This window comes from Podarcis cretensis (genome assembly GCF_951804945.1).
Source record: "Podarcis cretensis genome assembly, chromosome: 2".
NCBI classification, from domain to species: domain Eukaryota; kingdom Metazoa; phylum Chordata; class Lepidosauria; order Squamata; family Lacertidae; genus Podarcis; species Podarcis cretensis.
The window spans coordinates 34,680,992-34,708,924 of record NC_137171.1 but is presented as its reverse complement, the minus strand read 5'-3'; the positions used below and the strand labels follow the sequence as shown (position 1 = coordinate 34,708,924).

Sequence of the window (27,933 nt, the reverse complement as noted above, 5' to 3'; positions counted from 1 at the left end):
AAGAGGATGCCCAATGAAGTCTGGCCAAAGGTGAACGTGAGGTCACCATCTTGCTCACCTTGGAAGGCAACGGGCACTGTTGGGCCTGCATGGCAGAAAGGCTCCCCTTCGGTGCCAGGCACTTGGATCCCAGTCAAGCCTTGCACACAGCAAGAACAAGAAAGGCCTGCCTGCCCGGCCTCCCACTTGTCTGTCCATTCCCAAGAGCAAGGGCTGGCAAACTGGCTGGCTGGGCTCCCTCACCCGCTTGCTTGCTTACTCCGAGGCCACCTCAGCTCCTGGCAACCAACACCCCCGGCCATCCCCAGAGCCACCATTCGCCTGGGGAGCTTGTAACCAGGGCTGCTGCAACAAACAGCTGTGCAAGCCTTTGGGAGGCAGAAACGTGAGAGGGCATCAGAGGACGGAAGGAAGGAAAGAGGGACAGAGGCCAGTGTTGCCCTGCGGCACCCCTGACCATCATTCAAGACACCCTAGGGCGCCATGGCACACTGGTTGAAAGCCACCGCTTTCAAGCTTTCTAGTTAAATCCTAATGCTTGACTATTGGGGGATGTGGCCATTAGGCCCACTTGCATTTTGGGGTGTGCCTAGCAGCTGCAACCTTCCCCCTATTAGGATATTTTCTAATATCCAGACAAGATCTGCTTCCTTGCCTTCTGCTCATCCATTCAAGTCCTGGCAGAAAGCCTGTATAAAGCCTTGACTGGAGCACCTATAATTAAGCAGAGCCAACCATAGGCAAATATCTCTGTGTAAAAGGAGCCCCCACCCATGGGATGTTGCTGCTGGAAATCGTTGCTTTGTTATCATTGTTATTTATTAAATTTGTACACCGCCCTTCATCCGTAGATTTCAGGGCAGTTCACAGCATAAAAATACAAGTCAAAACCACAAAATGCATAACCAGCTCCTCACTTCCAAAAGGCGGGAGCAACAGAGAAGGGCCTGAGGAGGTCTCCAATATTCAGGCATATTCACAAGGGAGATGCTTAAAACCAAATACGTTCAGGAGTGCGCCTTGAATAACGTGTGTGTGCGTGCGCAGAGTCAGTGACAGTGTCAAACCGATGTGTGGCTCGTGAGGTGCAATAGGCTCTGCCCTCTCTGAGCCACCATTTAATTTCTGCGTCTGGCTCTGTCCCTCACACCTGCTTTGCACCTGCTTGGCGGGCTTCTCAGGTTCCACGTGAAGCGACAAATACAACACTGCATGTAAACGAACTGTGAAAGTTGAAAGGACATGTGCTTTCCCCTGTTTATTTGTCAATGCAGGAAAATCTTTATTTAAAAAAAAACTAATTAAAAAAAACAAACGCCTCACAACCCAGGCAGGAAGATTCCCTCCAACCCCTGCTCAGAACCTTCCAGCAGGTGGCGCTGCCTCCGCCGCCTCCCGATCACAAACTCTCCTCCCGCTTGGCTCAGCCTGCTAGGAAATGACCTAAGAGGAAACCCTCCGGGTTTGCAAGCAATGGAAAGAATTCGTCTTCCAGGAGTCTCCGCCTGACACCAAAAGCGGGTGAAAAGTAAGGGAGAGCAGCAGCAGCTGGGCAATTTTTTAAAAAAATATATATTATTGTTTTTATTTTGCTGGTGGCGGGTCGAATTGATGCAGGATGCCCATCCTGCATTTGCACTCCATGCTTGAGTTGCTGCCTTTCTTGCTCCTGCTGCTGTTCTTCATGGCTGTGGGCTTTTTCCTGATCTACCTCCACCGACCCGAACCAGAAACCAAAAAGAATTAGGGTGAGGGGGGGCTGACTAGCTGGCTGGGCTGGGCGGGCTGCTGTTCCCTCGTAAAGATGCACCTCACTCCAGTCCTGAAAGTGGAGGCATAAAAAACCCCAAACAAAGCAGGTTGGTGACATTTGAAAATCTCTCTTCCTTGTTAGTTTCAGAAATAAACGCCCGCTTCTTAACGGGCGTGGAGCATTTTCTCTCCCATCTGCCTTCCTGACTTGGGCTTTCTGGATTTTACAAGCGATCCTTCTCTGTTCAAGTTCAGATGCTTATTCTTATTCCTATTCTGTTTATATCCCACTTTTCCTCCAGGGAGCTCAAAGTGGCGTACATAGGTTTCCTCCCCCAATTTCCATTTTATTCTCACACAACCTCTGTGAGATAGGTTAGGCTGAAAGGTAGTTGTGGCACATAGTCAGACAACTTTGTCTTCAGCAAGTTGTGCCCAAAATATGTCCCTTTCCCGTCCCTAGACTGGTTTACATCTTTGGCCCCTCTAAAACCTGTGCACACAGTTGGGCTGTGCATGTAACTCTTCCAGCAATGTAGAAGGGAATGTGACCTGGCATGCCCATGCTTGCCCGTCTAATCTTGGCAATCCTTTCAGTGTATTGTCAGAACATCTCCATGACTCATAAAGGAGTTTTTGGCCAGCTATAGTATGAACAAGCCCATTCTGACTTATGTATGCCTTTGGAAGGGATCATGGTTTGAATCTCCTTGTCATATTTTTTTTTAATAAATCCCAATGAAATTGCCACAACTGACAAAAATGGCAAGGCCAAACCACAACAATCTAATTTGTAATCTCTGTAATCCAGGATAACTGCCTGCCAGACCTTTGCTGAGATAATGTCTACAAAGGTGCCTTATATTGAGTCAGATCATTATACTACCTCTCCCAGCATGGTCTGTTCCAGTCTTCTCCAATGTGGTGCCTTCCAGGTGTTTTGGACTACAACTCAGCCCCAGTTAGCATTGCAGTTAGCATACAGGAAGAATGGGAGTTGTAGTCCAAATCATCTGGAGGGAATGACTTTGAGAAAGGCTGGTATGATAATATATCCTAGTCCTTGCTCGCTAAGATCTTTTTTTCCCCCCTTCCTTCCTTCCTTCCTTCCTTCTTCTTCTTCTTCTTTTTTTTTTTTTTGCTGGATATTTATTCCTGAGCTTTCTCACTGAACTAGGGGGCCTTGTGGCCAAATCAGCACCTACGCAAACTCAGGAGAGTTTGCATATGGTTGATGGCAAGTTGTTGTGCACAGAAATCATTAACTTGGCAGCACTGATAATGTTTATCTTCTGCATGTAATAACTGCCATGAACTAAGCACAGAGATGTTTGTGTGGCAGATCTGGTATGTGCAGAAACATGAGTATTGTGTGAGTAGTCTGGAACCCAAGCATGGTTTAACAACAGTATAGAAATAGAAATTTAATAGTAGTAGTAGTAGTTGCTATCCCCCACTTGGTCTCTCATACCGTGACTTTACATTTCAGGAGTATCCATATCTGTAGCCAGGTCACATCTAAAGTGCATTCTGACATTATACACTTGCAGCTGACTATCAGAAAAGAGAACAAAAGCTATAGTTCACAAAAGCAACCTTTATATGTGAACATTGTCACAGTGAAGCTGTACTGATCCCCTTCTGTGAATTATAGAGTTGAAACATGTTCCCAGAGCCAAAGGGGTGAATTTGCAGGATTTAGTCCCTCTGAAGTTATGTGAGTAAATGTACACAGGGATTTTGTTCAAGAAGTCACTTGCAGGCATATCAAAGGAACTGGCTCTGAATTACTGTATGTATGCCAAAGGGACGAATCCCTTCGTTGTTGTCGTTTAGTAGAAAAGGTGTGCCTGCACTATGCTGATAACATTACTATAGCTATTTCATAGTCTGGGGCTGCCTTTGTCCCTGGTGGTCTTTGAGCCTGAGAATGCCTTTTGCCAGATTGGCTGACTGCGCCAGCTGTGACCCTACCTTGAGGGAGGAATCTGTGCTCTGTTAACCTTCAGATTAGACTGCTGCAGTGTGATACACATTCTGATACTTACTGCTAGATGGCTAACTGGGACCAGGGCCAGTTATAATCACATCATGCTGGTGCTTCATCGATTAGCACAAGCTCCCTGTCCATTTACAGCTCAATTCAGAGTGTTCATTCTGACATTTAAAGTCCTACCCAGTTTGAAGGACTGCCTGCCTCCACATGTGCCTACAGATAATGCAACAGAGGCCATTATTTGGATGCCCGCTGGCATTGGGGGTAAAGCCAACGACTATTGGGGAGAAAGACCTTAGTGATGGTGCCCAGGTTATGGAAAGCTCCCTCCCAATGGAGGCGGTTGGAGGATGGGTGGCTAACAGATTGAGGTTGAATTCTGACAAGACACAAGTACTATTTTGAGGGGACAGGGGGTGGGTGGGGGTGGAGGACTTCCTGGTTCTGAATGGGGTAACTGTGCCCCTGAGGGAGCAGGTGTGCAGCCTGGGAGTCAATTGACTCACAGCTGTCCATGGAGGCACAGGTCAATTCTGTGTCCAGGGCAGCTGTCTACCAGCTCCATCTGGTACGCAGGCTGATGACAACAACAACAACTTATTATTTATATCTGGCTGGGTTTCCTACCTGCCTGCAGACTGTCTCACCAGAGTGGTGCATTCTCTAGTTATCTCCTGCTTGGACTACTGCAACGCACTCTACATGAGGCTACCTTTGAAGGTGACTCGGAAACTATAATTAATCCAGAATGCGGCAGCTAGACTGGTGACTGGGAGCGGCCTCTGAGACCATATTACACTGGTCCTGAAAGACCTACATTGGCTCCCAGTACGTTTCTGAGCACAATTCAAAGTGTTTAAAGTCCTAAATGGCCTCAGCCCAGTATACCTGAAGGAGCATTTCCACGCCCATTGTTCATCCTGGACACTGAGGTCCAGCTCCGAGGGCCTTCTGGTAGTTCCCTCACTGTGAGATGTGAGATTACAGGGAACCAGGCAGAGGGCCTTCTCGGTTGTGGCACCCGCTTTGTGGAATGCCCTCCCATCAGATGTCAAGGAAATAAACAATTATCTGACATATGAAGGCAGTCCTGTTTAGGGAAGTTTTTAATGTCTGGTTTTATTGTATTTTTAATATTTTGTTGGAAGCCACCTAGAGTGGCTGGGGAAACCCAGCCAGATAGGTGGGGTAGAAATTAATTCTTCTTCTTCTTTTTCTTTCCTCATATCTGCTTTAATCTGCTTTATCTTTTTTAAGAAGTTTTTATTTCTTCTTTTTGTTTCTACTGTTTGTATCATGTGATGAGTGGTTTTTATTGCTTTATTATGTTGTTGCTGTTGTTTCTTTGTAAGCCACCCTGGGAATTTCTTTTTTTTTTTTTTGAAGAGCAGGATTAAAGCCTACTGCTACTACAAATATAATATAGCAGCACCAACCAGAAAGCCCTTGATCCTATCTGATATCAGCAGTTCAGGTTGGGTCTTGTTAGTATTGTATGTGGAACTGTATGAAAATAGGCTTGCAAGAGCCAGTGTGGTGAAGTGGTTAGAGCAGCCTTTCTCAACCTCTTGGTTCCCAGATGTTGTTGGACTACAACACCCATCACCCCTAGCTAGCGGAACCAGTGGTCAGGGATGATGGGAGTTGTAGTCAAACAACATCTGGGGACCCAAAGTTGAGAAAGACTGGGTAAAATGTCAGACTAGGACCTAGGAGGCCAGGAATCAAATCTCCACTTGATCACCAAAACTTTGGGCTGGTCACTGCCTCTCAGACCAACCTACCTCCCAGAGTTATTGTGGGATTAATTGAAGAGGGAGACAACCATGTATGCCTTGAGCTCCTTGAAGAAAATGTGGCAGACATATGGAATAAACAAATAACCATAAATGTACATAGCTATTATTAAATTATAGAAAATATGCATAACGAATGCTTTTTAAAAATTCTGCTCTCTTGTCATATCGTCATGAATGTTTTGCAAGAGCAGGCCTTTGGACATGCTTAATCTTGTCCCTAACACCTACTAACTAACCTGTATGTGTTCCTCTCTACTAAAATAGTGTCCCTGATCCTGTTGTGCTTTGTGCATGGGCAATCCCCATCAGAAGGGGTGAGTGACAGATGAGATTGAATACTGAGAACAAGTTATGAGATATAACCAAGGAGTTATGAGATATAACCAAGGGCTAAGAGTTGCAGAGGACTAGCCACTTGAAGTAAAGCCAAAGACCTTTGGAGTGACAGAAACTAACTGGGTACCCAGTGGGAAAGGAGCACAGTGTTTCCTCTTCTGCATTCCCACCCGACATCCTTTTGCATAGATCCCAGAGTGCTATATGTTTTCGCTGGAAGCATCCCTTGTTTTGTCACCTCACTTTTCCCCAATTGCAGTGAAAACACATGTCACAGCTGCGGAATTCTGATGAGTGAGCAATGATGCGTTTGGCCTGTTGTCTATTCAGTATTCAGGGGGCGATGTGGCAGTTAAATTTGGTTTGGCACTGAACAGGGTGGGCAGGTAAGCCTGGATTTTTTGGCCAAAAATAAAGGCGTTCCCTCCTTAAATCTTAAGTGGGTGAAATAGTAAAAAAATTCCCAACACCCTTGTAGATAGAACAGAGATAATGTGGGGAGTGAGGCAGGGAGGGTGAAGCAGAAGTACCATCCTTGTCTGAGGAGATTTTAACAACTTTTTCTTTGTTATGAGGAATGTAGTTTCATTTCAGGAACTCCAGTGTAACTGGCAGTTCCATTTTCCTGTTCAGTGGAGAATGAAAGCATCAGAAAAGCCATGGCTAATACCGTCTCCTTCCCTTTCCGGGATAATCAGTACCTGATCGCTTCTCTCCCCGCAGTTACCACTAACTCAGCTGCTCCCCTGATCTGTCGCCACTGAAGGAGGGAAAGAGATGGGGGACTCAGGCAAAGAAGAATATAAAATACACACGTTTGATACAGAGATTCAGCAGCTACTCAAAACAGCCCTCAAAGGTCAGTATCTCTCCCTTTTCTCCCTCCCCCCTCCCTGTTTTCCCCTCTGTCCATCCTCCCCATTGCCGTGAATCAAGCATAATTCACTGCTAGATTTGGAGCTGTTTGGGCCTATCAACATTGTGAAGGGTTGTGTGTGCTCTGATATGAATTGCCCATTCCTTAAAATCTTCTTCAGGGTTAGAACAGGTTTGGAAAGGGGAGCCAAAATGATCAAAGAGATGGTGCGACTCCCGCTATGAGACACGTTTGAAGCATCTGGGACTTTTTAAATGAATAAGGGGGGGGGAAACAAGGAAAGACAAGTGAGAGGAGACATCATAAAATTATGCACTATACAGTGGTACCTCGGGTTACATACGCTTCAGGTTACAGACTCCGCTAACCCAGAAATATTACCTCAGGTTAAGAACTTTGCTTCAGGATGAGAACAGAAATCGTGCTCCAGCGGCGCAGCGGCAGCAGGAGGCCCCATTAGCTAAAGTGGTGCTTCAGGTTAAGAACAGTTTCAGGTTAAGAACGGACCTCCAAAACGAATTAAGTACTTAACCCGAGGTACCACTGTATTGAGAAAGTGGATAGAGAAGTTTTTCTCCCCCTCTCGTAACACTAGAACTCTGTACTGTATGTCCATTTAATATCCAGCCTTCAAACAGATAGTGCATCAGATATTACTGATAACAGATTTAAACGTTTGGGTAGATAATGTTTGCTGCTGCACCCTTGACTACAGGTGAGTTCAGGTAGATTTGTAACGTAAGCTATAAAATGCTATACTCTGATAAGCCATGTGCATGGCTGTCCCAATTCAGCCTGCAGCAGAGAAAGCAGAAGAAGAAGCTGGACTGATATATGTAAGATTCTACTATTGAGACAGCCCATTGTCCTTACATGGCTCCTGACTTGCAGTGCTATAGAGCAGCCTTCTCCAACTTCTGTTGCTTCCCGCCACCATCCCTGACCATTGGCTATGCAAGGTGGGACGAATGGGAGCCATATTCCAACAACACCTGGAGGACACCTTTTTGCCTACCTGTGAGGTCACGGTTTCTTCCAAAGTATCCTAGGAATGTAATATAATGAGAATGCTGAAAATACTTCATTAGAATGACTAAGCTCTTTATGGAACTACGGCTCCTGATGTTTGCTTTGTTGGGATCTGTGGCAGTTTAGGCAGTTTAAAACTGGATTAAATTTGTGGGGGCAGATATGACACAGCTCAGGCATGTCACTAACCTCTTGGCCTTAGATTTCTCCTGCCTTTAAAACGGAATAGCAGATCACTCTTCCTTCCAGAAGATTTGTGATGCAGAAAGGTTTGCAAACACCACCATTCCTACAGAGGCAGTTTTGATCCATAAATAAAATATCCAGCAAAAAAGAAGGAACCCAGTGGTTATTGTACAATTTTAAACATACAGAATGATGCAAAGGTATGCTTGTTTTGAGGCAGCACTGATAGTGTTACACTTCTTCTGCAGACCCCAGCAGTGTAGATCTGGAGAAGGTTGCCAACGTAATTGTGGACCAGTCCCTCAAAGATTCTGTGTTCAGCAAAGAGGCCGGGCGCATCTGCTACACCATCATCCAGGTGGGAGAATGAGCATGCCATGTTTTGGAAACTGGTAGTTTTCACAGCACAGCTGTTCACCATATGCAACTATTCTGGAAATTTTATTTGCATATAAATAACATACTATTCATGTATGCTGTTTTATTTAAAAGTATTTCTAAACAATATTTTTTTTAAAAAAAATCTAAGCCATGTATAAGAAACAAATAAACAAAAAACAAAATAAAATAATGCAATAAAAACAGAAATCCAGTTATAAGGATCCAGTCTTACAGAGCAGTGAAAGCATGCATGAGAAGATACATCTTTACTAGACATCTGAAGCGAATAATTGATGATGCTTCATATATGGCAGAGGGAAGGTATTCAAAAACGTTGGGGCAGCAGTAGAAATTCACCCTTTTGGGATCACCCCCCAGTGATACTTTGTAGGGTGTGGTGCCATTGGTAAAATTTCCAGATGATCGAAGTGGTCTTGCAGGGGGAGGCCAACATTGCTGCAAGTGATTTAAAAAATGCATCTCACCATCTCCTAGCCAGTTTTTGTTTGGATGTTCCTATCCTCTCTTTTGCTTTTCTTGTTTTGTATCTCCAGCATGGTTGGTGCAAGGATGAGACGTAGGTGGGTAAGATCAGAAGGAAGCGACATTACTGCATCATTATTGATTTTTTGTTAAAGCAAGAACCCAACATGAAATAAAAATTTCTACAAGTCCAGAGGGCTGGGGAACTTTCCCAAGAAACATAGTGGAGAGGCTGCGGGAAAACTTGTGCATGTGTGTGTGCATGTGTGTATACACACACATACATAAACATGTATATGTGTGTGTATATATATATATCTGTTACGGATATACAGAAGGAGCCTGTAGGTTGCATAAAAGCCATTCTAGATGTGCATGCTGTTCACTTTGGCTCTACCACCAGCCATGCTTCCTTTCCTGCAGATGGAGCTTGGTTTGGCCTACCCTGCTGAATATTTTGGGTGCCCAGCCCAGCTGTGAGAGGGCAAGAAGGTGAATCTATCCCTTCAACTCCAGACCAGACGTGGTGAGCAAAACTCCCATTAGTGACCTGTCTCAGTTTTGCCTCCCCTCTGAACTTTTTTGCACCTATAGGCTCCTGATTCATCGTGCCAGAACTTTTTCTGCACGGTGGTGTGTTTTGAAGCATGAGAGAGGAAGAGAAAGAGAGAGAGAGATAAGCCCAGACAGCCTGCTGCCACAGCTGGGATTGCGCACAGCATCCTTCTGGCGCTTCACCTCTTTGCCTTTGTCGCAGGCGGAGAGCAAACAGGTGGGCCAGAGTGTCTTTCGGCGGGGGCTCCTCAACCGACTTCAGCAGGAGTATAAAGACCGGGATGAACTGCGAGCCCGCTCCCTCCAGGCCTGGATCTGCTATGTCACTTTTATCTGTAACATCTTTGACTACCTGAGGGTAAGACCAAACTTCAGAACTGGTGTATTATCCAGACCTGGGGCTAGTTCATGCGCTGCTCTCATAATGATGGAATGTGATTGTGTTTAGGGTTGTTTTTTGTTTTTGTTTTAATGCTGCCATTCAATCCAGCAAGACTGAAAAAAGCAGCATAAAACATTGAACGGAATTAAACGTGCATCTAAAATACTTGGAGGAACTAAAAAGGCATTTGCCTGGCACCCAAAGGATGATAAGGTGAGTGCCTGGCAACCTCTGTGAGAAAAGCATTCCACATCTGGGGCACTCACCTGAAATGACTGGGGCAGCCGCAGGAGGCCTTAATTCAAATGAGTGCAACTGGGTGTTCTTTGCATTTGTCACTTGTACAGAAATTCTTCTTGCAGTCCGAAAGCTTCATGGTCTAGCATGATGTAGCAGCAGGACAGCTTTTAGAAGCAGCCTGCCATGGGGGTCCTTGCAGTTTGGTCCTTCCTGTTATAATAATTTTAATACAGTGGTGCCTCGCAAGACGAAATTAATCTGCTCCGTGAGGCTCTTCGTATAGCGGTTTTTTCGTCTTGCGAAGCAAGCCCATTGACAGCGGATTAGCGCTATTAGCAGTTTAGCGGCTTTTAGCGATCAGCTGTTAAGCGGCTTATCAGCGGATCAGCTGATAAGCGGCTTAGCGGCTTAGGAAAAGGGGGGGAAAAGGGGAAAAAACCCGCAGGAACTCGCAAGACATTTTCGTCTTGCGAAGCAAGCCCATAGGGAAATTCGTTTTGCGAAGCGCCTCCAAAACGGAAAACCCTTTCGTCTAGCAGGTTTTCCGTCTTGCGAGGCGTTCGTCTTGCGGGGCACCACTGTAATAATATTATTTCTACCCCGCCCATCTGGCTGGGTTTCCCCAGCCACTCTGGGCGGCTTTCAACCGAACATAAAAAACTGAATAAAACTTCAAACATTTAAAACTTCCCTAAACAGAGTTGCCTTCAGATGTCTTCTAAAAGTCGGGTAGTTGTTTATTTCCTTGACATCTGATGGGATGTCAAGGAATCATGCATCTGATGCAAAAGGGCTCTAGGCTGTGCATTTGTGACAGTTTTCTTAAGGTGCCACAGATGCTCTTGGTTGTTCTTGTTTCAAGACACTTAGCACGCACAGCTACCTTCCTGGGATTTTTAAGACACGAACACAGGGAGGGGCTCTCTAACAATTCCGTAATGATTCTGAGCGATAGTTGACAAGTGCACCCTGCCTATTTCACAGGTCAATAACATGCCCATGATGGCACTGGTGAACCCAGTTTACGACTGCCTGTTCCGACTGGCGCAGCCAGAAAGCCTGCGGAAAGAGGAAGAGGTGAGTATTCTCAGGGCACAGTGGGGACAAAAGCAGGTTGCTGTCTTGTGAGAACACACCTGGGAAAGAGGATTGGAAGGTGGACAACTTTTAGGCCAGGGGTGGGAATCTTTTTTCAGCCTGGAGCAATGAATGCAAATTTTCCCTTTGTATAGTAGGCTAGTTTATACACACATCCACCCAGTGCTTTTTTCGGGGGGGGGCACATCCCCCTAAACATTTTGTGAATCTATATACTTTTGTCCATTTACTGAATATATTTTCCTTGATTTGAACGATAAAATGGTGATTTCCTTGAGTCAAAGTGAGAGTACCCCTAAATATTTTTTTTTAAGGAAAAAAATACTGCATCCACCCAACCATCATTTTATTTGCATGCTGCCTCTCCATAATTAAAACCATGCTCAAGGCATCTTGCAGCACGAAAACAATAGTTAATTACAAATATAACAAAAGTAGTCATAGACAAGAAATAAAAGCACATCTAAAGAACACAACCAAAATGCAGTAAATCACAAAAAAAACAGCAGCCCAAGGTTCAGTTTAGCAGCCTACTTTATTTTTTCCCTTCTCTTCTGATTTAGTGCCAAGATGCCAGCATGAGACATTTCTGTGCAGCACACACTCCCCACCCCACCCCCTTTACCCAACTACTCTGATTCTTAACAGAAGCATTTTCATTTCCTTCCATTAAGGTGGACTGTCTGGTGTTGCAGCTACACCGCATTGGTGAACAACTTGAGAAGATGAACACCCAGAGGATGGATGAGCTTTTTTCCCTCCTGCGAGACGGTTTCCTCCTGCAGGAGGGCCTTACCTCCCTTTCCCAGCTACTCTTGCTTGAGATCATTGAGTTCCGGGCTGCCGACTGGAAAATGACAGATGCAGCCCAGAAGTACTATTATAGTGAGGTCGCAGACTGAGCAGCCAGTTGCTCACCCTGGCTCATACTGCCCAAAGCCAGAGTTTGAATTTCCACTCTGAACCTTTGCACCAGCAAACTTCACATAACAACAACAAAGCTGCAATTATTTTTAATACTTCCCTCCCCTCCACCCGAACCCTAGCACTTTTTGTATATAGAATGTATAACTTGCTCCCTCGATAGATCTTTTGCGCTGGCTGAAATTGGGGAGCTGGGAGAGGAGAAAAGGGTCGCATTCTGCCACTGCCGCTCCCATCGTGTTGCACTAAATAGGAACCTGTATTAATCACTGCCGCAAGCTGGACTGACTTTTGACACAGGGTAGTTCTCTCCGAGCTTACTTGTATATGCTAATTTTAATGTATTCAGCCTTAAAACAAAAAAAGGCTATGGTTTAAAACCAGCCTGGTGATAACATTATTTACTCCAAAAGCACACTAAGCCTAAGAATCTGTCTCCCTCTGCAGCATGTGGCAGTTTGTTATTTTATGCTCTGTTCCATAGCTGTTCTGTTTGCCCTTTGGTTGAGAAGGTGATTCTGTAATCAAAGCCCAAGCATGGCATTTCAATTTCCTGCCTTGTAAACCCATTTTGGATGCTTTCAGGAGCCTCGTTTGCTCTCTGTTTACATGCAGTCACTATGAGACACGAGGGATATCAGAAACTTTACCACTGTTCTGAAATCAAAGAAAGGTGACTCGTTCAGGTACTAGTTCTATTAACAACCTACAACAGAGACTTTCTCTTTTTTTTTGTCCTACTCCTTGTTGTTTTTTTAAAGGCACAAGCATGCATGCAGGGGTGGAAATACTTTTGTGACAGATTAGTATTAAAAACAGTATGCGTTGTTCTCGCAAACAATGGTGCAATTTGAAAAATGGGGGCTGCTTTATTCCCTTTCCTTTGTCATAGGAAAATAATACACCTGGAAGCGACAATTCTAGGTGTATAACACCAATTTCATTGATAGGTGGTTCAGAACTGGACTGCTTTAAAATGCTACCTGATGCAGGTAGACTACTCCTCCCTGAACACACAAAGTAGCATGGCAGGGCAAGGCTGGAACCCTTCTCTTTGCCATGCTAGCATTGCAAAAGCAAGGTGTTTTTTGAAGAAGAGCACAAAGTCATGTCACCCCCAACCGGCAGTCTGAAATAAGACAACCCCAGGAGGCCTTTGCTGGGTTGATTGCGTCTCACTTAGCGTGGAAGTATATGCTATCAGAATCAAGGGGCCTTATTTCCAAGAAAATATATTTAGGATTGGGAGAGGGGCAGTCTTTCTCTCTGCTTATAGGCTGCATAATAACAGCCCTGTTAAATTTGCTTAGGGTTTTAGATTCTTAAAGAGGCTACGTAATACTACAACCCAGGGTCACCCAAAGAAACTAAAGGGTATGAGAGGCAGGACAGACAAAACGAAGGCTTCCTTCACACAGTACATAAATTATGGAATTCCCTACCCAAAGATGTGCCAACCTGGATGTATTTAAGAAGGGATTAGACTCATTCATGGTAAAGCTGTCAGTGGTTACTAGCCATGATGGCTATTTATTGCCTCTGAATACCAGTTGCAGAGGAATACAAGAGGGGAGAGTGCTATCATGATCCATTTCCTGCTTATGGGCTTTGCATAGGCAGCCAATTGGCCGCACATGGGAACAGAACTCTGGACTGGATAGGATTGTGATCTGATCCAACAGGGCTCTTATTATGTACACAATGCTCATGACTGTGGTGTGGGCTTAGTCACAAGAGTATTGTAAAGATTGGTGCCCAGTTATTGGCTCCATGTGTGCTGCTTAATAATTTTGAAACAGCATGCCAGAGTCCAAACCCTGACACTTAACCAGCACTTTCTTTTCTAACAGGATGCTTTCATGAGTATATTGATTCTTCCGTAGCTGCAGGAGAAGGATGCTCAATTGCTTTCTAACCTGCAGCCCTCAATATGCTCTTACTCCTTTCTTCCCAACTGCTGGCCAGCTCAGGTGTAGCTAACAGCTAAAGGCAGTGCCTTCTCCCTGCAGGAGGTGTGAAGCCAACACTGTTCGAAAGCCTCACTCCACAGCAGAATTATTCCCTTGGGAACATGTAGCTAGAAACTGATTTTGTAACTTTTATACAACAGCGACTTTGAACAACAGTATTGTAAATTTGTTAAGACTGGTTCTCTTTGGAACTTTTAAAAATAAACATTTTACACTTCTGCATATAGTCTCTCGTTGCCATCCATCAAACAGAAAGCTGTTTAATAGCAGAGTTATAAATAATCACTTGTCTAGTTGCTTATGGCAAACAAGAATTGTCTCTAGGTGACCTGGCAGAGGTTTTTATCAAAGTTGGTTCTTTCGCTTTCTTTTTTCTAGGTCAGAATATGTATTATGGAGTCAGGGGAGCTAGTAAAAAAAAAGGGGGGGGAGCTAACTTTTGTGAATTTATTTGCAAGGATGCTTTATGATGTATACAGAGGCTGTTCTTTGGAAATGGCTTCCTCTAAGGGCTGTTCTTTCATGTATGTTCCTTATTTGATGACTGCAACATCAAATGATGGCTCACATAATTCTATGGGCCATCTTAGGTAAGATACTGCAAATAAAACTTTTAAGCATGTGATGAATAGGCATGTGTGAATCAAGCCAAAGGAAAGCTATTCATACCACATATTGAAGTTAAGCACACTTTAAGTGAGATCAGTTTTAACCTAGTTGTTTGTTCATTCTCACATGCCAGTGTCGACTAACCAATGGCACAAAGGCACTGTAGAGAAAGACCATTCACGAGTCATACAGGGAGAAGACCAGGATGTAGTTTCAATCTTTTACAACTTAATTTTCAGCCTGGTTCTACTTCAGCCTATCATGCTGCCAAAAGCCACTGCTGAGGAGTACAGAAATGTAACCTCTTTTACAATCCCCCTGAAGACTGCTTTGATGCTAACTAGGTCATTCTGTATTGTGAACAAAACCCTCTGTCTCAAAAGAGACTAGAGAAACCAAGATGCATATACACAGGACCCAGTACTGACAAGGTCACCTGAAAATGGAGAAAAATGAGGCATTTTATTTTGGCTAAGATTTTCTTCAGGTTGTTTCTTTTTTCAAAGAGCCAGTTGAGAAACCGGATTATCGCCCTTCCAGGCTGGTGCTATGCAAAGGAAGGCATATGGGATATATTTCCCTTCCTTGTCTTGTAGCAAAGTCTCAGACCTGACATGCTGCAGCTGCCATTCTCTACCACCACCGGTAGTGAGCAAAGGCTCGGTTAGACTCTGCTATCTTGTGCAACTCATGCTTTTTCTTTATGATAGGTCCTTCATTGCTGAAGGCAGCCAGAAGCTCTTCAGAAAGCTTTTGGTGCATAAATGTCCGCCTGTGTTTGTTTTCCCTGCATTCCCTGAGCAGCCACTTCATGGCTAAAAAGCGTCGGCGGTTGTCTGACAAAGGGGTTGGGACCTGCAAGAGGCAAAAACAAACAAACCCCATCAGAGATTAACATAACTTTATACTGAATTTATACTGTTTTTATCCTGTATTCTGTTCTGCGAGCCGCCCTGAGATCTTATGATGAAGGGTGGTATAAAATCTAAAATAAATAGAATTTATTTAGCACAGAATTAGGAGCACTTAAGTACCCTGAGTATGTTTATTTGACTTGCAAAACTTTTGGATATTTTTAGATAACAACTTCAGCGGGAAAATCAAGGCTGCCAAGTTGGCGAGCAAAAGTTGCAAAACAAGAAATGGTTTGAAGGCACTCAGTGGGGCTGGCCTATCTAAGGCATTTTGCTGCCTGAGGCAGTGCAGCAAAAGGTTCCCTCCCCACAAAATCAAATTATATAGTACCCCAGGCCAATCAAGTTATTGTGGCACTTGAGGCAGAAAATCCTGCAAGCACCTTCCCTGCTCCTAGCGTTAATAAATAAAATAGCTAACAATAGTCCTTTCATAACACAGCAAGTGAGCTCCTAGAGGTGGACACTCCACTCTGCTTATTGGTTTCTGTCCCTATCTTGTACCCTCTGGTTGCTGAACCTTTAAGAACCCATTTCCAGTATTTTTCAGCAACCTTTTAAGCTTTTCAAACTAAAACCTGATGTTCTCAAGAAGTTTCAAGTTCACGTATAGGCAGGATATTACAGGTCGCTGGAGATCACATAATACAAGTTTCAAAGCGATTCAAAAGAAAAATACCAAGGGGCTGATTATGCTATAGAATGTTCCTATCAAAATAAATGAAACCAGCGCAAGTAATAAAGTTTATATTGTTTCACTGCCAACTGCAACAGAGCAAAGTCCGGAACTGAGGCTACATGGGTGGAAGTTGAAGTCCCTGGAACTGTGGACTGCTATGGATACTTAATGATAGGAATGGTTCTACTTTGGGGAAAAGATAAGCCAACAATCCAGGGCTGCTTTAGATTAAGCATGAGGAACCTTTTTGCCCTCCAGATGTTGCTGAACAACTTCCATCAACCCCAACAAGCATAGCCTATCATGAGGGATGATAGGAGTTGTAGTTGAACAACATCTGGAGGCCGAAGGTTCCTCTCGCCTGCACTAGATCATCATATCACCATAGTTTTAGTTTCTTGCTTACCTGGTAGTTTTTGCCTCCTTTCTGGACAGTCATCAGCCCAATGACAGGCTTGCAGTTGCTCAGTGCCTGGTGGAAGATAGTATATGGATTGCACTCAATGTTTTCTTTTTCCTTCTCTTCCGCTTTATGGTACTTCTCAAGCTGCTTCCTCTTGATTGCTTCTAAAGTCTTAATTGAGGGGAAAAATCACTTGTGAAAAATTCCATTAGCAATAATATTGACACAACCCCAGCATGTTACCCTTGCCTTCAGTCAAGAGTTCAATTTATAAATAAATAAAATTCCTTCATGACTACTGGAAATTTGGCCCAGATACTCTCAAGCCTCAGAGCCACTAGCAGACATTTTCTGCAATTTTTTTAAAATGTTATAACTAACCCAAGGGCCCTTAAAGAAAGCTGAAAGGTCCTGGTCTGAATTTAAGGCTGAAAAACAAATTTCAACAATAACTGCAGACCTACAGCACTTCCCCTTTCCATAAGGAATGACAGAAGTTACATATAATCTGTGACAGATTTGTCATTCTGTTTGCAAGGCCTCTAACAGGAGGGAGATTCAAGAGCTGTGGAGATGCAGAAAATGAGAACAAGGATGAAAGGACTAAGGAAGGGACTTTCTATATATGGCCTTTAAAATGGGAATACTCTTTGCAACATTGACATTAATGTGGGGGTGGAGTGGGAGAAAAGTAGCAGAAACCTGAGAAGTTAACTTACCTGATTTATGATGTTTCGGGCCAAAATTTTATTTCCTCCCTTCATAATCATGCTAGTGAATTTGCTGTAATGAGAAAACAAATGGCATTCCTGTTATCAGCACCACAGCATAAGATCCCTGCAATGAAACTTTGCCATTACAGTGGTGCCTCGCAAGACGAAAAGAATCCGTTCCGCAAGTCTCTTCGTCTAGCGGTTTTTCCGTCTTGCGAAGCAAGCCCATTGACGGCTTAGCGGATTAGCGCTATTAGCGGCTTATCGGCTTAGCAGATAAGCAGATAAGCGGCTTAGAAAAAGGGGGGGGGGGAGGAAAAAAACCCCGCAGGAACTCACAAGACATTTTCGTCTTGCGAAGCAAGCCCATAGGATATTCGTTTTGCGAAGCACCTCCAAAACGGAAAACTCTTTGGTCTAGCGAGTTTTCCATCTTGCGAGGCATTCGTCTTGCGGGGCACCACTGTACACTGACCAAGCATTCCAACATTTATGGAGTTTTTTGGGGGAAAGTATCAGTTTCTCATTATATGCCTTCGATCCACCTGGCACATTCCTAGAGAGGAAGATTAAGAGATCGGTGGCAGTTTGCTGCTTCTGCCACTGAGTGCTGTTACACAATATCCTTACTTCTACATCACAACAGGGCATCGTGCAGGCATGTGGCTGCTGATGGGTGGCAGCAGCACCCAATTCAGAAACAGACAGTGACATCTGGAATGGGTGGTTCTTCAACCCAGCACATCTATGTTTCTGCTTCCCCACAGTGCCCTCTGGTAAAGGTGCCAAATCTTTCTTCCCCACATGGTGGTACTTGGTGATGAAAGCAAACCAGTACAAAGAAGCCTATAGCCCTAACTGGCAAAGAAAGTAAGAACCGTCAAAGTCAGAACACAGTTCAGACCTAGCATCCTGTGTCCAACAGCAGCCAGCAGGAGTATTCCAGACTGGTCTATTTTATAATAAATCACTACCCATTAAGCCCCAGTACTTTAGGACATTTTGATAACAATGCTGTACTCCCTGGCTATTTCAACTATCCAATATACTTTGGCCAACTACATTACTCTATGAAATCGATGAGATTTGTTTGTTAAGTGATAGACATAGGCAAAAGGACTAGATTCAGTCAAGTATGGCAGCATTCAGACCTGATCAGTGGATCATAGAATACAGAGCTGGTGACATTGGAAGCGGTGGCTTTTATAGGTCTGACTTTTTTGAGTTCCAATTTGGCTTTTTCCTCATCTGATATTTGTTCTGGAAGTTTATGATACACTTCTTTGTTCACTTCTGGTTCAAGATAAACGGGACTGTATCGGCTCCATCTGACCTGAGTCAGCCTACAAAGGATGTGAAAAGCAGAAAAATAATGTTACACAAATATTTTCAATCTGAAGAAGTGAAACTATTCTGCATGCAAATCCTATTCCCATATCCAATTCTGTAACCCAAATCCATTGGGCTTAGATACACCTGCTTCTACATAGGATCAGACAGTTCAGTTTCATATTCATTGTCAGGATAGCTAGAATGTAGTTACAAGCAGCTTTTTTCAACCCATTCTATGAACGTTTTTGACAGATTAAACTCCATGTCACAATGCTAGTATGGAGTAAGAGGAAGATAGTTCTCATGGGTACATTTCACACTGATCTGACATATCTTAAGTGAGTATTACACTAAGGAAATTATACAGTTTTTTGTTTTTGTTTTGTTCGTTGGTGGCATCTTGGGCTAAGCAGAATTCTAGGCCCTGACAAAATGAGAAATTTCCTTCCCACTCTACAATTCTATGATTCAGGTTTGTGTTAGTCAATGTTGTTGGCTTGAATAATGTGCCCCAGATACTCCAGTCCAAAAGACCCTGCAGTGCTCGCCCATATCCCAACATCTATCATATTAGTATGCAGATGTGGATAACGTACAAAATTATTCCCTTTCTTTACTAAAGAGGGACATGGCAGGTCCACCACAAACAACTCTTCTGATAGCAAGTCACATAAACATGCCAATTGAAAATACAGAAGTTAACTTTGGGAGGGCTGTTTTCACAATGAAAACTCAACAGTATTGTGAATTAACAGATCGGAGCTATATAAAAGACAAGACCTAAAAATAAATAAATAAATAAATTATATACCACCCTATACCCGGAGGTCTCAGGGTGGTTCACAGAAAATATCAACATAAAAAACACACACACACTCTCTCTATATATATAATCAAAATAAAAACAACAACCCAATAACACCCCCCCCCAAAAAAGAGCCACATTTTAAACGGGCATAGAGTGTCAATACATGCACATATTCTCTTGGTTTCTATAAAGCTTTTCTTTCAAATGAGATTTCTTGTTCTCCTAGGAGGCGTGGACCATAAACACGGGTGTACTTTTAAAGGGCATGCTATCTGCCGTTCTATTCTGCCGCTCCGTATTGCAGTTGATTCTCTCAACTAGACATATTTGTTAGACAAATCTCTCCCCAATACTGCGACTCATTGGAGGCGCAGCAAGGGTAACCCAGGATGCTCTAGTCTAGGGAGTGATAACAGGGTGCGAGCTCAGTTCTCAGATACGAGCAATCTGCATTCCACAAGATCGATCCAAATCCTCCCAGCCGCTCTCCCGGAGCCTCTCCACCCCGTCGGTCCCCCGTTTCTCTTACCCGGGCAACCAGACCTTCCAGGAGCCGCACAGCCGCTGCCTCGCTGCCCCGAGCTTCTCCACCATGGACGCAGCCATTTTGCTTCTCTCCCCAGGACCCCACCCAGGGCTGTCCAAAGCTACCGCCTGAAAAAAATGTCGCTTTGCTTTGCACGCCTGGCAGGCTTCTTGCATAGCAGCTTTTTGCAAGAAAAAGACAGTCAGGAAGCCACGCTGTTGTTATTTCCTTAACGTTGCGCAAGCTTTATTCGGTTCTTCTTCAGGCGGCGTAAACAGGCTGCCCCTGCCTCGCGCAAAGGCTCAGAAACTGATCTCGCTGTATAGTTCACTGTGCAAAACCAATGCCGACCCCGCTAAATTCAACGCATTGCTAGACTAAAGAAACGAAGACTGTGCAGGCAGTGCGACAGGCGTGAGAAACAGGAATTTTGTGCTCCGGTGCCATTGATGGGCTGTCCTAAAAGGCTGCATCTTGTTGCAGAATATTGCAGCTCTGCAGAGCAATGGAAATTCTTTATACTGCATTTGAAATAAGAGAGTTCTGACATGGAGATTTTTGGGGGAGGGGGAATGTTCCCACACATTTTTGAAAGCTCTTTTGAGGAGGTGACCCGAAAAGTCGGAACGGGGAGGAAACCGCAACAAGGGTCACGATGATTGAACAATAGCAATGATTTATTAAGCTGATGGGTGTTTTTAAATCGAGCCGATCTCCTGCTCAATAAATAACAACGAGAGCCTGAGCATTAGCCTTTGCAGGAGGAGGTGGAGGCGCTGATCCTCTCCTTTCCTTCCCCCGCAGGGGCCGGGCCCGGCCGGGCTGTGGCGTCGCCTGAGCGCGGGGCGGAGTCTCCAGGCCGGCCGGCAACATGGCGGAGGCGGAAGGGGAAAGCCTGGAGTCCTGGCTGAGTGAGTAACCCGCGTCCTCTCCCCTTCCGCCGAGCAAGGGGGGTGGGGGGGGGACGGACGCTGGTAGCATGGCCCTCCTCTCCTCCCCCCGGGGCCGGGAAAGAAAGCCGTGGGGCGCAGGAGACAGCCCCACCCGGAGCCCCGGGGTGTGGGGAATGGTGGGGTGTGAGGGATGCTTGGATCTCCGTAGAGGCAATGACACCCCAAAGGGAAGGTCTGGAGGTAGATGGGGAGAAGGAAAGAGGGGGACGGTGGTGGGGCAGAGATGTAGGGGTTTTTTTTGGGGGGGACACCTAGGGCAGAGGATGTAGGGCTAAAACCAGAAGGGCCAGACGCAAAGGGCGTCTTCTGTGCCCCTAACTATCGGAGAGGGGAAATAGGATGGTGCAGCTTATCTTGACATATTGGTCCAGCCAACATTTCGTTTTCTACACGGTTATTAGAGGTCAAAGAAGACCCTGCTGGTCATGGCTGGGTTGGTCCGCCCTGCCTGTGGCTGTCACCTGCCTCTGTCCAAATCTGTGCCTCTTACCTTTTTGTGCCCAGTGCTTCCAATTCCCATTGCCCGCTTTATGCCAGGAGTGGGAAACCTGTGGGCATCCAGATGTTGTTGGGCACCCAGTTCCCATCAGCAGCCTCAAGCAGCATAGCTAATAGTGAAGGATGTTGGGGCCCATAGATCGGCAATGTCTGAATGGCCGTAGGTTCCCCTACCCCTCTCTTGTGCCCATAGAATAGCTTATGACGAGAGGTTCTCTTGACTTCATAATATTGGGCATTTAATGAGCCTCCTGTTTGATTCAGGGATTGGAAACCCATATGTTGCTCTCTGCTTTCCTTACTCCACCAGGTTCCATTTAAGGTGACTCTACTTTTCTGTGTCTGTCTGTTCATCGCTTTATACAGTGTACATCTTGTTGATATTATTTGACAGCTTTGTGGTCTTTTGAGAAGACCACACAGATTCCTCATGCCTGTTCAACCTTGCCTCTGCCTTTGCAAGGCTTCTTTATAAAGTTGGTACTCCATTTTTAGGAAATCATAACCCAAGCAGTATACTGCTAGCTATGAACCTGGTAGGGCCTTGCTCAAATTTTACCTCAGCCATGAACTTAGCTAGGTGTCTTTAGGCTAGCCATTATCTCTCAGACTTAGCACTTTGTCTGTAATATTGGAATAACAGCACTTGACTACCTTAAAGGGCTGTTGCAAGAATGACTCAGATGTTTGTGACTCTCAATGAAAATTGGAAATGTGCTATATTCAATAGCAATGTTCCCTCCCTGATCATTTGTGGGAGCCCAGTCTATGGCTGTATCACTTCTATCTAATACTTCTTCTCCACCCTAACGTTAAAATATTTCATAACTGGTAATTAGCTATACAGCCATAGCTATTTCCTGTGTGTAAATGGGACACTTAAGGTATTCCTTTTGTGGCATCCAGGGTGTGTTGTAATGTGCTCTGGTTACAGCTTAAAAAGTCAGCTAGGTGTCTTTTTATTCATTTATTACTTTTATAGCCCACCTTCCTTTCAAGAAGCTCAGGGCTGCATACGTGATTCTCCTCTCTCCTCTTTTTTTCTTACAGCAACCTGTGAGGTAGGTCAGGCTGAGAGACAATGACTGACCAAAGGATACTCAGTGAATTTCAGCAGCCCCTGCACCACACTAGCTTTGACTGCCTCATGTACCTGATGACTATGCTATATATTTCTGTCTGTAAAGGTCCTTTACTGTATAGGGTGATCTCCCAGTTCCTAAAATACCGTATTTTTCACTCTATAAGACGCACCAGACCACAAGATGCACCTAGTTTTTGGAGGAGGAAAACAAAAAAAAAAAAAGATATTCTGAATCTCAGAAGCTAGAACAGCAAGACGGATCACTGCACAGTGAAAACAGCAATCCCTCTTGCTGTTCTGGCTTCTGGGATAGCTGCACAGCCTGCATTCGCTCCATAAGACACACACACATTCCCCCTTACCTTTTAGGAGGGAAAAAGTCAGTCTTATAGAGCAAAAGATACGGTAGTTCTTGCAGTACATTGGTGTTATTGTCAATTTCCATTGTTTCTGAACGTGCCCAGGTGCTCCGCTCCCCCCCCCCATTTAGGGTTTTGTTTTTTTTGAGGGGGGGAATTGCCATTTACTGAAAGAAATGTAGCCAGCCCCTTTGTACGTGTTCTTTCCATCCACTCAGCTAATACTTCTCCTTACAGCTGTGCCTGTCTCTGCCTGAACTCTTCCATCTTACTCACTTCCTGGTCATTTCCTCCTTTCAAATTCTACAGCTCCTAAGCTCCCCCAAGGAAAAAAATGCACCAAAGAAAGTTATCCCCCCCAGTTTGTTTCTGCATCGAGTTGGGTGCTAGGTCTTGTGTTTTGACCCCTGCAAATAAAAAAGCTCCGTCTCCAATATGGATCCAGAAAAACAACAACATGTGCACTTGAATGAGCAGTGCACTCAAACCGAGACATCTAAGCAGAAACCCAGAGCTGCAATTGCAATGGACACAGACAGCCTGAAGTCTAGCCCTATTAACCAGTGATTCATTTCTTTTTCCTTTTCCTTTTTTTTTAAAGAAAGGTTGTGAAATGTGGTGTTCATTCTTCTAAGTAACTGGTTCCTTCGCTATAAAGAGCAGTTCTCTTCCCTTCTCTCATTTTTTTCTGCTTGTTTCCATTTCCATTTCCTCTCTTTAAGTAAACTGTATTCTGACATATTCTTCAGTCTGTACCAAAATTACAGTATTCCTCAATTAATGTTTTATGTTACATCATGGAATTTATTATAAAGAGGGTGGAAGTAAACAAATGTTTCTCAAGTTAAAAGACATAAGAACATTCCTGCAGGATCAGTCCTGCACAAGGACTTCTGCTAATGCACAGAGGCCCTTTCATACTTTGCTTCAGGGTTGGCTGTTACAGGTGACCTCTTCAATGCCCCTTTGTTAAAGTCATGTCGCTGTGCTGGACAGGGGGGCATAGAACAGGGATGGGTAACATGGTTCCTTCCAGAAGTTATAGAATCATGGACTTGGAAGGGAACACTAGGGTCATCTAGTCCAACCCACTGCAATGCTGGGATCTTTTGTCACTGCATAGCTGTCAACGTTTCCCTTTTTGTAAGGGAAATTCCCTTATTCTGAATAGGATTCCTCGCAAGAAAAGGGAAAAGTTGACAGCTATGGTCATTGGACTCTACTTTCCATTGGCCCCAGCTTGCATGGCCAAAGGTCAGGGATGATGGAAGTTGGAGTCAAATAACATATGGAGGGCCACACATCCCCCCCACTCTGTCACAGGAGGGGCATGGCAGAAGTGCAGTGCCATTTGCTGGATCATTATCTGGTAAATGGGGACGCGGGTGGCGCTGTGGGTTAAACCACAGAGCCTAGGGCTTGCCAATCAGAAGGTCAGTGGTTCAAATCCCCGCGACGGGGTGAGCTCCCATTGCTCAGTCCCTTCTCCTGCCAACCTAGCAGTTCGAAAGCACATCAAAGTGCAAGTAGATAAATAGGTACTGCTCCAGCGGGAAGGTAAACAGCGTTTCCGTGCGCTGCTCTGGTTCGCCAGAAGCGGCTTAGTCATGCTGGCCTCATGACCCAGAAGCTGTACGCCGGCTCCCTCAGCCAATTAAGCGAGATGAGCGCCGCAACCCCAGAGTTGGCCACAACTGGACCTAATGGTCAGGGGTCCCTTTACCTTTACCTTATCTGGTAAATGAGAACCCAAGTCTTGAGTTTCAAAGAACCCCTCTTAAAAAGAATTCTTTGCAGGTCAAAAGTGGATATTCTGTTTTTTACCAACAGAAGTGGGACGAATTAAGATAAAAAATGAACTGTATTGCCATTTATCTTTTTACCTTTAAGGTTACCAATCTCACTGGGTGACCTCAGTCTTACTGTTTCTCAGCCTAACCTCCCTTGCAGGGTTGTTGTGAGGATAAAATAGAAAACGGGGAGTACTGAAACATGTGTGCCACCCTGAGCGCTTTGGAGGGACAGATAAAAATGAGATATATAATCATTGAATCACAGAGGTCATTCTATGGAAGAGCCTGTGAAATCACCAATATCTTTTGAACTACTTCTTATAGACTGGGGGTGGAAAGCCATTTGTTCAGGACAAAGGGGACCACACTGTGAGCTGGAGATCTGTCAATGCTTTACCTGATTTTATTTATATGGTATAGCATGAATATGTTAAGATACTGGGCTGTGCCCTAGTGAGCAGGTAGCTCTTCCTTTTTGAAACTTATTGTGAAAGACCTAGTGTATTCCTAATTATTAGGGTGGTGTTATAGATATTCTTGAGGCGGAGGACTTTATTTGTATTGTAAATACTTTCCTGCTACTGAATACATTTGTGGTACATTCAGTATTTACTGAATCACTTTTCTGCTACAAAAACAATTCTGCCCAATTTAATAAAATGATATTTGTGTATGTATTAAGGATATGCAGTGACACATCTCTTCTTTTTATTAACCCCATGGGCAGTTAGTCACTGAATATATCCCCATATTTATGAAGGAAATGTTTAAGTGGAAGGACAGAACAGAATTCCCGATTCCAGGCTGCTGAAAGTTTAGCTGGAAGGTCATTTGAAACTAAGCAATATAAATATACTCGGGGAACAGTTCTGGGGAGACGCTGTGAAGACGTAGGTCCTGAACAAAGACAGGAAATAATTACAAAAAAAGTTGGGAAGCGGTTCATGTTTTCCCCAGTCACAGCAGAGAGGATTCATCCATGCCATGGATTTATTTTATTTTATATTTTTGCCTTCAAATGAGACTTCAAAGTGTCAACACAGTGAGAAAGCCATGTCAGCAACCTGATACTTTGGTCCTGATGTTGCAGTTGGACAGGTGATGACCCAGCAACAAATTATCCCCTCATATTTGGGAGGTAACATAATAGGATGGTCTTTGCCTGAGCTCCCATTCCTGTCTTTAGTCAAAAAGCAATGGTTGAACATGGAATACAGTACTCAGTTGCTCCACACAGCCATCTTCTTTTGCTTTTGTATTCTCTGCTGTTCATGTAGCTGAGCCATCTCCACCGCGCTAGGTAGTGTCTCTAAATGTGGCATGCAAACTGTGAGACAGGTTCCTCCAGAACTCCCGAGTTGGGGGGGACATAAAGAGCATGTGGGTGTAATGTAACAAATCTACAGAGGATAGAAATATATGAGGCTGCTTACTAGCAAAGATTCCCTGTTTCCTGAAGTTTCAGTGTTGGATAGCCACCCTTGGTTTATAGGGAATATACTATGTTTCGGTTTAGGGGAGTGGAAATAAGTTTTATGAGCAGTGCTGTGTTGATCTACTACAAGATGTGAACCAGATGTTTTGACACCAAATGTCCTGGGGTGGCACTGTTGCAGAATTATTTATTTGTTAATTATGAAGTACCAACCTCTAGGTTGCTGGTGCTCTAGCTCTAGAATGGAACATGCCAAGTTCGGTCTCTTGAGATGAAACCTGCTGTGTACTTATTATTTTGATTGTGGCAGTGTAAAACTTTTTTCATTTGGGGACTATTATGGTAAGGAAGTGAGGTCATAATCCGGCCCTCTCTTTTCTCAAATGTTAAAACATTATATTCCTACAATATTTGCACATACAGTGGTACCTCAGGTTACAGACACTTCAGGTTACAGACTCCGCTAACCCAGAAATAGTACCTCGGGTTAAGAACTTTCTTCAGGATAAGAACAGAAATTGGGCTCTGGCGGCACGGCGGCAGTGGGAGGCCCCATTAGCTAAAGTGGTGTTTCAGGTTAAGAACAGTTTCAGGTTAAGAACGGACCTCCGGAACAAATTAAGTACTTAACCCGAGGTACCACTGTATAGGCATCTAACAGCCATGAGGCCCAAATGTTTTTGGATGTACAGTACATGATTTTCGTATACACACGGAACCCCTGGAATTGAACCCCCGCGTAAGGTACAGTTGTACCATACAGAGAATTTCCCGCAGAGGTCTTGCTTTTTTGTGTACATGTGGGAGAGAAAGCCTAGGGTTTGTGGTCTGATCCCTCAAGGTGCTACTTGTGTTCGTAAGACTGACTATTTATGAATCCTTCACACAGATTAGAGCCTTGACTGTGAAGGGTTCCCAAATGTGCCCTCTTGCTTTGTAAATGTAAAAGATGTTAGTGGACCATAGGGATCCCAATAAAAGAAAACAGAGCATGTAAGAATGAAGTCAGCCCGCTCCTCTGCGCTTGCATTTGCAGGCCTAGTGAAGATGTCCCAAACAATTTGGTTCATTGTACTCCTTTGTTCTTTGTTCTTACTAGTTAATCATCTTCGGCTTGTGTATGCTGCCTTTGTGCCGACACATATGGCGCTGCCCTAGAATGAACAGTATTTCTTTCTGTCACATTTTGCCTTGGTCAGTTTTGCTATAGAAATTAGGTTAAACCGGGTGTCTCTGTGGAAGGTAGCACAGTGCAAAGTCTCTGAGCTGAATTATCTGGAGCAGATGAAACATGAAATGCAAATCTGTTGTGATACCTTGCATGTTCTGAAATCTGCTGCTTTCAAAGCTGGGGGAAAGGAGGGGGAAAACATCTGAGAAGCAGGGCTTAGTGTGATAAATGGTGACTCTTGCTTCCAATGAGAAATGTGAAAGCCTTTGATGAATACAACACTATTTACTACAATGGTACCCACTACCAAGCAAGGGTGCAAACCGGTGGAGGCTGATCCATTAGGGAGAATGGGGCACTACCCCACCCATATCAATATGCCCTTGGCCAACTCCCACCTGCCTGCCTTCTTATTTACAGAAGTGGCCCAAGCTGTCAGCTTCCTCCTCCTTAGTAGTCTCAGTGTTGCCCTTGTAGAACTTAGCAGGGTGGAGAATGGGGGCAAAACCAGAATTAGTTGGCTCTGTCATTGGCTTTTTTGGGGAAACTGGGGTTGACAAGGCGCTTGAAAGGAGCGGAGAGTCAATATATGGAAAGTAGCCAGAAAGAGGGGAATAAACTAAGAGACGGCACATGCGCAGTGCATTA

The 27,933-nt window shown here is 44.4% G+C and overlaps 3 protein-coding genes across 10 annotated transcripts in view; 2 read left to right on the top strand and 1 right to left on the bottom strand.

The window, feature by feature from the left end:
* Positions 1–1,375: 1,375 nt before the first annotated feature.
* MIF4GD (MIF4G domain containing) lies at positions 1,376–14,230 on the top strand. 3 transcript variants are annotated; one of them, XM_079966272.1, is made up of 6 exons: positions 1,376–1,528; positions 6,607–6,742; positions 8,224–8,333; positions 9,597–9,752; positions 11,001–11,093; positions 11,789–14,230. In XM_079966272.1, the coding sequence occupies exons 2-6, from the start codon at positions 6,661–6,663 to the stop codon at positions 12,014–12,016; spliced, it is 669 nt and encodes a 222-aa protein (XP_079822398.1). In that variant the 5' UTR covers positions 1,376–1,528; positions 6,607–6,660; the 3' UTR covers positions 12,017–14,230. The 3 variants fall into 3 exon arrangements, with proteins under 3 accessions (XP_079822398.1, XP_079822399.1, XP_079822400.1); XM_079966273.1 differs by lacking the exon at positions 1,376–1,528 and adding an exon at positions 1,536–1,859; XM_079966274.1 differs by lacking the exon at positions 1,376–1,528 and adding an exon at positions 5,945–6,269.
* An 833-nt stretch (positions 14,231–15,063) lies between these two features.
* MRPS7 (mitochondrial ribosomal protein S7) lies at positions 15,064–20,148 on the bottom strand. Its single transcript, XM_079966260.1, has 5 exons — positions 19,996–20,148; positions 18,478–18,669; positions 17,333–17,396; positions 16,617–16,784; positions 15,064–15,472 (listed from the first exon to the last, which is right to left on the bottom strand). The coding sequence occupies exons 1-5, from the start codon at positions 20,070–20,072 to the stop codon at positions 15,251–15,253; spliced, it is 723 nt and encodes a 240-aa protein (XP_079822386.1). The 5' UTR covers positions 20,073–20,148; the 3' UTR covers positions 15,064–15,250.
* A 107-nt stretch (positions 20,149–20,255) lies between these two features.
* The window catches only part of GGA3 (golgi associated, gamma adaptin ear containing, ARF binding protein 3), a 30,371-nt gene continuing 22,693 nt past the window's right edge, over positions 20,256–27,933 (top strand). For 2 of the 6 annotated variants that reach the window (XM_079965997.1, XM_079965996.1), the window contains exon 1: positions 20,953–21,125. In XM_079965997.1, the coding sequence (XP_079822123.1) occupies positions 20,972–21,125 (154 nt within the window). In that variant the 5' untranslated portion in view covers positions 20,953–20,971. Of the gene's footprint in view, positions 20,904–20,952; positions 21,126–25,052; positions 25,778–27,933 lie in introns of those variants that run through there. The other 4 variants (XM_079966001.1, XM_079965999.1, XM_079965998.1 and 1 more) reach the window with 3 other exon arrangements.

Excerpts from the sequence above, each read along its gene's own strand:
- MIF4GD (XM_079966272.1), top strand. The coding sequence starts at position 6,661 with ATGGGGGACTCAGGCAAAGAAGAATATAAAATACACACGTTTGATACA. Across the intron at positions 6,743-8,223 it reads ACTCAAAACAGCCCTCAAAG|ACCCCAGCAGTGTAGATCTG; the intron begins GTCAGTATCTCT and ends CTTCTTCTGCAG. Across the intron at positions 11,094-11,788 it reads GCCTGCGGAAAGAGGAAGAG|GTGGACTGTCTGGTGTTGCA; the intron begins GTGAGTATTCTC and ends CCTTCCATTAAG.
- MRPS7 (XM_079966260.1), bottom strand. The coding sequence starts at position 20,072 with ATGGCTGCGTCCATGGTGGAGAAGCTCGGGGCAGCGAGGCAGCGGCTG. Across the intron at positions 18,670-19,995 it reads TGGAAGGTCTGGTTGCCCGG|GCTGACTCAGGTCAGATGGA; the intron begins GTAAGAGAAACG and ends CATCCTTTGTAG. Across the intron at positions 17,397-18,477 it reads TTCTATGATCCACTGATCAG|CAAATTCACTAGCATGATTA; the intron begins GTCTGAATGCTG and ends TTCTCATTACAG.